General features: G+C 67.5%; 1 protein-coding gene across 1 annotated transcript; it reads right to left on the reverse strand.

The window, feature by feature from the left end:
- Nucleotides 1–4,809: 4,809 nt before the first annotated feature.
- NKX1-1 (NK1 homeobox 1) lies at nt 4,810–8,209 on the reverse strand. Its single transcript, XM_081578515.1, has 2 exons — nt 7,768–8,209; nt 4,810–5,684 (listed from the first exon to the last, which is right to left on the reverse strand). The coding sequence occupies exons 1-2, from the start codon at nt 8,207–8,209 to the stop codon at nt 4,810–4,812; spliced, it is 1,317 nt and encodes a 438-aa protein (XP_081434641.1).
- Nucleotides 8,210–9,725: the final 1,516 nt, after the last annotated feature.

The raw sequence follows: 9,725 nt of genomic DNA on the forward strand, positions 1-9,725 counted from the left end.
GCACGTGGGGTGCATATGCATGCATGCCTGTGTACATGGGAGTGGCGGTGTGTGATGTGCATTCATGTGGGGCCCGTGTGCATGAGCGCACGCCTGTGTGTGTGGGAGTGTGGGGTGTGTGTGCATGGATGGGTGTGCATGTGTGTGGGAGTGTGTGGGGGGTGTTGGGCATACCGTCAGTGTTCTACCAGCCAGATGCCAACCCTGACTTGGCTCTCACTTCATGAATGTTTTGATCTTTGCTCCGTGAGAAAGTAGCTTATAGTCCTAATTGATGTTTCTCTTAAGAGTGAGAGCAAGCATTTTCCATATGTTAAAGCACTCATTTATCCTTTTCTGGGAATTGTACTCCATACCCTTTGCTCATTTTTCTGTTAGTTTATTGGTTTCTTATTAAACTGTGGGAACTCTTTATTCAGTGAGAAAACAAGCTGTACATGATGAGTTGCAAATACATCCTAATTTTATCTTCTGATTTTGCTTACATTGTTTTCTGCCATGTAGATTTTTTTTATGTAGTTGAATTTAACCAGTCTTTCATGGCTTCTTCGTTTTATATTCCTGGGGTCACGGGGCTGCTGTGGGGTGTGGGGTGGTATGGTGCGGCCCCCTTGCCCAGGGCAGACTGACCGGGCCAGCCCAGGGAGAGGCAGAGGGCCGTCACAGCAGCAGGGACTCAGGAGTCAGAGTTGGCGGCACAGAATGGAAAACTCCAGTGACAGAGCCTTGTGAACACAGGGTTTAAACATGCTTAAGTCCTGAGGTGGTGCTCAGGTTGGTGAGGAAACTGCATGGAGCCATTGGGCTTCATCCCTTCCCAGCATCAGAGCACAGGGCCTGTATCCCCAAGACTATCTCTTGGCCCACAGTGGCTGCTGGAGCTCCAGCCATCACTGGGTCTGCAGAGGAGGGGGCTGTGCCTCAGCCATTTCCTGTGAGGAGCCTCCTCAGGAACTCCTCCAGCAGCACACACTGCTCATGTCAACTCGGCCAAACCTAGTCCCCTGGGAGAGTCCAGCTGTCCAGAAAGCAGGAAAGGTGGTCTCTCTCCCAGGGATCGGCATCCAGCTACCATCAGCTCTGTGACCTGGCAAGAGAGAGAGTGGCGCTTCTCCAGGGGGGCCGCCACCCCGCTGTCTGGTGTCGGGGGAACGGGGCACCTGCAGTTGTCCCCTGCAGCCTGTGTGCTCAGGCCTGAGGGGACAGGACAGGAGCGCCTGGGCTGGGGCAGTGGTATTGAGGGGTCCTGTGCAGGGAGTGAGATGGGGCTCCCCCTCACCTCAGCAGGACGAGCGGGGGCACCGGAGCCCTGAGAAGGAAGGAGCAGGACAGGCCGCCTGCCCTGGCAGGAGGGCGGCCCGTGTGGACAGTCTGGAGCTTTGGCTCTGAAAAGCCGTGTGGCAGGCAGCCAGAGGCAATGTGGGGCCGGGCGGAAACAGCCTGAGGACGGGAGGCGGTAGGGCTGGCGGGGGCACGAGCCTGCAGGGGGTGGGGTGGCGGGCACAGCGGTCCAGGGCGGGCTGCGAGCCAGGCGAGTGCCCCCAAGCGTGTGGCTGTGACGGTAGGGCTGTCCTCAGCACGCCCAGACGGAACAGTGCTGATCAGAGGTAAGCGGAACAGGTGGGCACGGAGACAGGTGAAGCTGCTAGGGTGCTCTGTGGCGGGGGGGGGGGGTCCACTGGCAGCCCTGGTGCCCACTCCCCTTCTTACCAGGCATGGGGGGTGGTCTCACCAGCTAAGAAACTACATTTCCCAACCTCCCTTGGCTAGGAGCAGTCAAGTGACCAAGTTCTGGCCAATGAGATGTGAGCAGCTGTTACAAGGGCTTCCAGAAAGCTCCTTCAAGGAAGCGATCGCTCCCCTCTCCTCTCTTCTTGTTTGCTGCCTAGAACGTGGATGTGATGGCTGGAGCCTCACCCTCCATATGTGTCCTTGAGGATGAGGCCCAGCCCAGCTGGGATGGGGCAACGGGAGAGCTGGACAGAGCTGGTCCCCCAAGAACTCTGGGAAGGTGTCATAGCTGGTCCCCCAAGAACTCTCGGAAGGTGTCGCAGCTGCACAGGGTCGCCAGCGGCCAGTGCTCCCTCACACAGGAAAAAGAAACAATCTCCTCCAATTTCCGTTCATTGAGCTTTTCTCTTTCACGCAACCAAAGCCAATCCTAACATAGCAAGTGACCAGAGCCCACCAGCATGGGCTGTGCTCAGCAGCCCCTGGACAGGAGACGGAGGTGGGGGGTAGTGTAGGGAGGGGGGCCCCCAGGGGGCTCTGGGTCCCTATGCTCATCTGGGCAGGGAGGGGCCGTGTCGGGCCGCCTCCTCCGCAGGATGAACTGCATGGGCACCATTCTGGGATTGGGGGCTGGTGCTCTCTGGGGCCAGGGCTGGTCCTGGGGGCTGGAGGAGGGCCTTCCCAGAGTGCACCCAGATCCTGGGCTGAGCCTCATGGCACTCACAGCAAAGTGGGGCCAGCACGCCCCTCTGCCTCCAGCTCAGGAACCCCAGAACTGGGCAGGCAGGGGCCCCCGAAAAGCCCCTTGGGAGTAAGGCTGGTGGGGACAGCTGAGGGCCCTGGGGAGGCGGTGTCTGCACCCCTGGATCCCTGGGTACGGGGCGGATTCGATGACCTGTAGGAGAGGGATGGGAGTGCCCGCAGGAGCAGGCACCGGCACGCAGGCCAGGCCAGGGCTGCCCAGCGAGCCCCACCAGCGCCTGGCTTATTCTTCCCAGGGGTGCCTGCCCCTGGGGTGTGAGGAGGCTCAGACAGGCTGACAGAGGTCCATGCCCAGCAGGGCTCAGCACTGAAAGGAGACCTGCGGAGCCACCCCAACTTGTGCAGCAGGGCCTGCCCAGGTGCCCAGAGTGGCCAGCCGCATGGCAGTGGGACCAGCTCCGGGCAAAGTCTGGGGGCCCCGAGGAGGAGTGGAGTGGTGGTGGGGGGAGGATCGCTTCCTTGCCTCACGGCTTCCAACCTCCCCGCATCCTGAGCCAGGGCTGGTGATACTGGAGGGTCCAGAGGTGTGACCGCCAAGTTTCCCGGTGACCTTGTGAGTGTGGGTGAGAGGCAGGGTGGAGAGAGGGAGCCCAGAGCCGCTGCCCCTTGTGTATGAAATTCCCTCCTCCTTCCTGCCCTTGGTTCCCCAAGGTGGGCATCGGGGAAGCGGGCAGGGGGTCCTGGGGAGGGGGGGTGATCATCCGGCCCCTCCTCCGCAGTCCTGAGGGGGTGCCCAGCGCCGGAAGTTCGGGCTGCGGCTTCTTGCTCGGCAGCCCCGGGACCCTGCTTGGGCTAAGCACACAGTAACCCAGGAGGCTTGAGGCCACTGTCCACTGTCGACTGTCCACTGTCCGCTGCCGCTGCCTGCGCCCTCGGGAAGCCAGGCCTCTGCCCTGAGGGGTGGGGGCGGCGCGCACACTCCCACACCCGCCTGTCCTGAGATTTGGGCCTCCCGGCTGCCTGCAGGTTGGGTGGAGGATCCGGTGGGTGCTGACCGGCCAGCCAGCCAGAGGGTTAGTGCAGAATTTCCGCAGCACCGGCCCTGCGCAGGTGGGGAGCAGGGGGTTGGGGGCGGTGCTGCGGGTGAGAAGGGAGGCCAGAGGCCCAGGGGTGGGGGCTGCAGGGCTGGGCGGGGCAGTTCAGCCGCCCCACCCCAATCCCTGCCCCTCCTCCACCCTCTGCCCACTAGAGACGGCGAGGGCAACGCGGGGCGCCCTCCTCCACCCCCACCGGGCTGGCCGGGGGTGGCTGTCACCCACTGGCCACAGGGTCATCCTGCTCCATAACCACAGCCTCAGCCTCAACCCTGGCCCTGTGGTTGGTGACCAGCACGGGGAAGAGTCCCTCTAACCACACGCGAGTTGCTCACGGAGAGGGATGTCCCCCCGCGGGTGCAGGGCTCGGCCATGGAGCAGCCTCGGGGCTGGGCAGGCACGCGGGCCCACCACTCGGTGTCCAGCGACCGCGGGAGCCCACCCTGAGTGCGGGCGGAGGGGAGCCCCATCACTGCGCGGCAGCGCCCGCATCCCGGAGCCTCGGCTCTCACAGCCGCCTGCCTCCCTACCCAGGAGCCGGCAAGGGGAGCGCGGCGCCGGGCTGCGGGCAGAGAGCCGCGGCTGCACGGGACCCCGCGGGCTGGGCTCAGGCGCCTCCCCGGGAAGCAGCAGACGCCCCCGCCACCTCAGCAGGCCTGGTGCTCAGGATTGCCGGGGCCGAGGCGCAGCGAGGCAGGAGCACCGGCCGAGGAAGACCCGATCCCTGCCGCGACCCCTCCAGCCCCGGCCCCGCTAGCCCCGGCACGATCCTCTTGGCTCTCCTCACCCCCAGGCGCCCCCAGCGCGAGGAGGGGAAGAGGAGGTCCCCAGGCTTGGGGGACGGAAGGGGTAGGGAAGGCAGGGGACCTGGTTCTCTGGGGCTGGAGGCTCCGCGGCAAAGATCGCAAGCACGTGAGGGAACTCGGGGCGCAGGACGCGCGAGCCTGGCCACGGGAACCCGGGCCGGCGAGGAAACAGGGGCCCATGGCCCGCGCGGGGTCGAGCACCCCGGGGCGCCTGGGTCGCGCCGAAGTCCCCACCGAAGAGCAGCGAGGAGTCTGAGGGACGCGGGCCTCCTTCGGTTTATTGATTGGATCGAGTTCGGCAAAGTGCTTCCGAGCGGACCGAGCTCGGCCCCGACGCACGCGGACAGTCGTTTATAAATTTAAAACTCTTCTGTAGCAATCGGCTATATACAGAGTTAGCGACCGCGGCCTCGCCAAAGAGCCGGCCCGCGGGCGCCCTCGAGTCCTCGGGCCGCTCGTCGGCCCCGCGGCCGCGCTCAGAGGTGCGGCGCGTAGAAGGCGGGCGCGCCGTAGGTCTGCGAGCCCAGCACGAAGGGCGAGAGCACCGCCGGGCTCGACAGGAACGGAAGCTGCGCGGCGCACACCAGGCCGCCGGGGCCGTGCGCCGGGTAACCCGCCGGGCCGTGCATGGCCAGCGGCGCGCCCATGGGCGGCGACGGGCTGAGCGGGCTGAGGCCGCCGGGCAGCCCCGCGCCCGGCCCCGCGCCAGGGCCCGCGCCCCCGCCGCCGCCGGTCGGCGCGCTGGTGTCGGCGCCCGGGTTCTGCTTCTTCCACTTGGTGCGGCGGTTCTGGAACCAGATCTTCACCTGCGTCTCGGTGAGGCTCAGCGACAGCGCCAGGTTGAGGCGCTCGCACACCGACAGGTAGCGCGTGGCCTTAAACTTGTTCTCCAGCGCCACGAGCTGCTCGTAGGTGAAGGCGGTGCGCGCGCGCCGCGGCTTCCCGGACTTGGAGTCGGAGCCCGTGCGCTTCCGCTTGGGCTTCGCGGCCGCCGCCGCCGCGCCCTGCGAGGCCGTCCCTGCGCCCCCAGGCCCCGCCGCCGCCGCCGCCGTCGCCGCCGCGCCTCCCTGCGGGCCCGGGGCTCCGGGCGAGGTCCCGCGGGGACCCGGGGCCGCGGCCTCGTCGACGGCGCCTAAGGGCGCCTCGGCCTCTCCCTGGCAGCCCGACCCGCGGGCCCCGAGGCCGCCGCCGCCTCCCCGCGCCTCCGCGCCGCGCGCCGCCCCCGCCGCCTCGTCCTCGTCCTCGTCGTCGTCGGGCGCCTCGTCCCCGCTGTCCGCACTCGGGCTGCGGCCGCCGCCGCTGCTGTAGCCGTTGGCCTCCGCCTCGTCCGCCTTGCAGGGGTCGCCGGCATCTGCGGGCCGGGCGGGGAGGGAGAACAGGACAGTTAGGACCCGCGCGCTCCCTTCCGCGCTCGTCCCGCGCCCGGATCGAGCCCCCTCGCCCGTTTCTGTTTCTTCTCTGCCGCCTCCCCGGCCCCGGGCGCTCTGGTTTCCCTGCCCGCTCCCTCCCTCGTCCAGCGACCCCCCAGCCCCCGCACCCCTCCTCTCCCGCGGCTCCTCTTCCCGCCGTCTCCCCGGTCCGCGCCTTTGCCCGAGCGGGGCAGACCGGACCGCCGGGCTTAGGGCGAGGGGAAGGATCCTATCGATCAGCGGGGCAGATACAAACTTAATTAAACTCATTTTGTGTAATGTACAAACTAGTTAACGGCCATTTAATTTATTTCGGCGTATATTACCCTCCAATTACCGCAAGGCTCCAGGCCAGACAATTACTGAGCGTTTAAGAGTGGGCCGGACCAGAGGCCTGGGGTGAGGTTGGAGCCCGCTACAAGAGGCGATTTCGGGGGACCGAAAACGCTGCCCTGGATCCACCACTACCTCGAGCCTTGAGGCCTAGAACTTGGCCCCTGGGCTGAGGCCCCAGCGGGCCTGGACTGGGCCTGACCAGGAAATCCCGGCCTGGGTGGTGGGGGTTCAGGGCAGTGCTGACAACCCTGGGATGGAGTTCTGCTCGGCCTGTCTGAGCAGCAGCCCCGGATCCTCCAGGCAGAGGCCCGCAAAGTGGCTGCAATCGGAATCTCAGAAATTTGGAGGACAGTGTCTGACCTGGTGGTGGCCTGGCGTCGGGCAGGGGGGGAGGAGGGGGCTTTCTATGCGGCCCTGGCTCCCACAGGTGGTCGTCCAACCAGGAAAGAAGCCAGGACAGGCCCCCAGCACCGTGTCACGCGGTCGGGCACCAGGCCCCGTCAGGATGGCATGGAGAATTGGAGAATAAAGGACAAATGCAGTCCTGGGAGACTCCTCCATGGTGACCACAGAGGCTGCCCCGAGGCCGGCCTCCAGGCCCCCATGTACCCCTCGGCGCGAGCAGAGACTGTGCCAAGAAGAGCCTGAGGATACTTTGCTCCTGTTCTGTCCAGGGCTGGACTGAGGAAGGGGGGGCCTGATCTGCTGTCTCCCTGAACCTGAGGAGCTGGACCTTCTGACTGACCCCCATGTGAGTGGAGGCTCTATGTGAAACTCCCAGAACCTCGCCAGGCAGGAAGCCTGAAGGCCCCCTCCAGTCCGCCCGGGGTTGTTCCTCCTTCATATCAGTCCAGCTCTGAGGATGCCCCAAACTGGAAGCCCCTCTCCTGGAAAGGCCCCCAGCCCTGCCTGCCCTGTGCGCCTCTCCCTGCCAGGCAGAGGGCCCGGGAAGTTGGCTGGAGGAAGGGCCAGGGGAGGGGGCACCGAAAGCAATCAGGAGCCGGTCGAATGCAATTCTCGATCAATAGCGGCCCCTAATAAGTGTAATAGGTTTTAATCGAGTAATTATCCGAATTTTGACCCTATAATTTAGACGTTCGGGGGGAGTTTGCAAGGTGCTTGAAAGAGATATGCATGCAGCCGTAATGGGATATCGACCGGGCCGGGTCTCGGGCCGCCCCATTAGCGGTTGCTTTCCGCCGCTAAGCACATTTCCCCTTAACTGTAATCGAAGGGATTTAATTGTTTTTCCAGAGATAACCAGCGTTTTGTCACAATTAGTCTGATTTGTCCCCACCAAAAAAGAGAGAAAGAGAAAGAAAATAAAAGGAAAAAAAATGAATGGAGGGCGGGGGCCTGGGGAAGCTGCAGCGGGAGTGGGGAGGTCACGGGCGCGCGAGCCCACCATGCCCAGGGCGCGCAGTGGCCAAACCTGCGCCGGCCGCGCGGCCCGCAGCCCTGCGCCCGGCCCAGGGAGCCATCTGGGAGGCACCGGGCGGTGCGGGCCGGGAGTCCGGGTCGGACGCAGGCGGCGGGCGGGCTGGTGCGGGCCCCGCGCGCTGCGAACTTTCCCACAGAGCCTGGCGCCGGGCCGGCCAGGTTCGCCGAGGGGTCCCGGGAGCGCGAGCGCGTAGCCGCGCGTCCCGTGCCCCTGCCCTGGAGACGCGGCGCCGGCCCTGTCCTACTCACGCGGCGGCTCAGCTCCGGTCCCGGCTGCGGCTCCAGCGGCGACGAGGGCGCGGCGCTCCAGCTCCTCCGAGCGCGGCGTGCGTCCCGGGGCGGCGGGGGCCGGGGCGCACGGGGCGCAGGCAGCGGGCGCCACGGGGCCCAGCAGCACACAGCGGCGTCTTCTGCTGTTGAACTTGTTGGGGTCCAGTATGTCCAGCACCGAGAAGGAGGTGGGGCGCGGCGGCGGGCCTGGCCGGGCCGCCCCAGCCCCCTCGGGCGCCGCGGGCACCGTGTCGCTGGCGGCGAGCGGCGGGGCTCCGGCCCGCGGGAAGGCAGGCAGCTCCGCGCGCCCGTCCATGGTGTCCCGGGCGGCGGCGGGCGCGGGCGGTGCGGGTCCTGGCGCAGGCGGCGGCGGCGGCAGCGCGGGGCCGTCCCCGGGAGCTGCCGGGCCGCTCGCGCTCATGCCGGCCTCCCGCCGCGTCGGCCGCTCGGGCCCCTCCGGCTACTGGGCTCCCATCCCCGGCGGCCCGGGCGAAGCCGCTCGGTCCTGCGCCGGCGGCCGCGGCTCGGCTCGCGCCCCGCGCTCGGCCGGTGCTGCTGCCGCCGCCTCCGCCGCCGCCTCAGGCGCCCGCCGCGCCGGGCCGGCTCCTTTATGGCGGCCCCGCCGGCGGCGCCCACGCGCCCACTTGCCGCACACACGTGCGCCCGCCGGTGGCCGCGGGCTCCGCCGCCCTCGTTAGCGCGCGCGCCTAATTGGCTGCGAACGGTCCCGGGCGGAGGAGGCGGGCCCCGTACGGGACACACGGACGGCACCCCGGGCCCGACCGACAGACGCGCAGCCCGGGGACGAGTGCGGTGCGCGAGCGGCTGTCGCGGTTCGCTTCGCTTCCGCTCGTCCGGAAAGGCCGCCGGACCCCCGGGCTTGGGGCGGGGGAAGGCAGCCCCCTTAAATAATTGCAGGGATCCCAGGGCGCGCACCCCAAGTTGGCTGGGGCATCCTGGCGGCTCGCGAGGCTGCCGCGCCCCTCGGCGGCTGGGCGAGCCGTGCGGTCCCCGCGGGCCGACCCCCGGGGTCTTGGCAGCGTCGTCAGCCCTCTCCCGGGCGTCCCGCGGGCCTCCGTCCCGCCTCCCTCCGTCCCTCGGCTCGGGGTCTGCTCTCGAGTCTCGGGTCTCGCTCGCTTAGCGACACCGGCCGGCCTCCCCTCACGCCCCCGCCCCCTTCGCGCCGTCAAATTAGGGCCTGGCCTCGTGTCCGCGCCGGGGGCGGGGCCGACGGCCCCCGGGGTCGCTCATCAGAAGTGGAATCGAACGCGGGGACGGCTGGCTGGGCCTCCCGTGTCCGCCCCAAAATAGGGGCCGAAAAACTCGTGCCAAGGGCAGGAGGCTTACACAAAAATCGATAGCCGCCCGGAAGTGGAGACAGCACCGCAAACCCCCCCCCCCCCCCGCTCCCGGAGAAGTCCTTCGGTCCGGTGTTATGTGTGCGTTTGTCCACGCCGCGAGGTGCGCATCGCCCGGCCCTGCGGCCCTCGGGGGGCCGGCCCGCGTCCGAGGGCAGGCCGCCGCTCCCGCCTCCCGGCGCCCGCCAACTAGCTCACCGGCCGCCGCGGGACCCAGGTGGGAGCCGGCGGTGGGAGCGCGCGTGCGGGGATCCTCGGGGTGTGCGCTGTTGGTGGCGGGGTGTGCGCGGGCGTGTGCATGAGCGGTGTGCGCCGCCCCACACTGCGGTCCCCGGAGCCTGCTCTGCACACAAGGACGGGTCCTTTGCAATTACCGCGGGCAATGATCCTTTGGAAGCAGAAATTAAAAGTTGGGAGAAATAATGGGGGACCGATTGGCTGTAATTTGGGCCAAGCTCGGACAGGCTGATCCTCAGGGAGGTGGGGGAGGGGTGGGGGGGATGGGGAGGCCAGACGTCCCCTCCCCCAGCCCTGCCCCTCCCCCGCGTGCTGGTCCGTCCGGAGATTCTAATCAGACCC

This window comes from Giraffa tippelskirchi, chromosome 1, assembly GCF_054371585.1.
Source record: "Giraffa tippelskirchi isolate mGirTip1 chromosome 1, T2T-mGirTip1v1.2.pri, whole genome shotgun sequence".
NCBI lineage: Eukaryota > Metazoa > Chordata > Mammalia > Artiodactyla > Giraffidae > Giraffa > Giraffa tippelskirchi.

Coding starts and splice junctions, on each gene's coding strand:
- NKX1-1 (XM_081578515.1), bottom strand. CDS start 8,209: ATGAGCGCGAGCGGCCCGGCAGCTCCCGGGGACGGCCCCGCGCTGCCG. Junction 5,685..7,767: donor GACCGGAGCTGAGCCGCCGC/GTGAGTAGGACA, acceptor CCCGGCCCGCAG/ATGCCGGCGACCCCTGCAAG.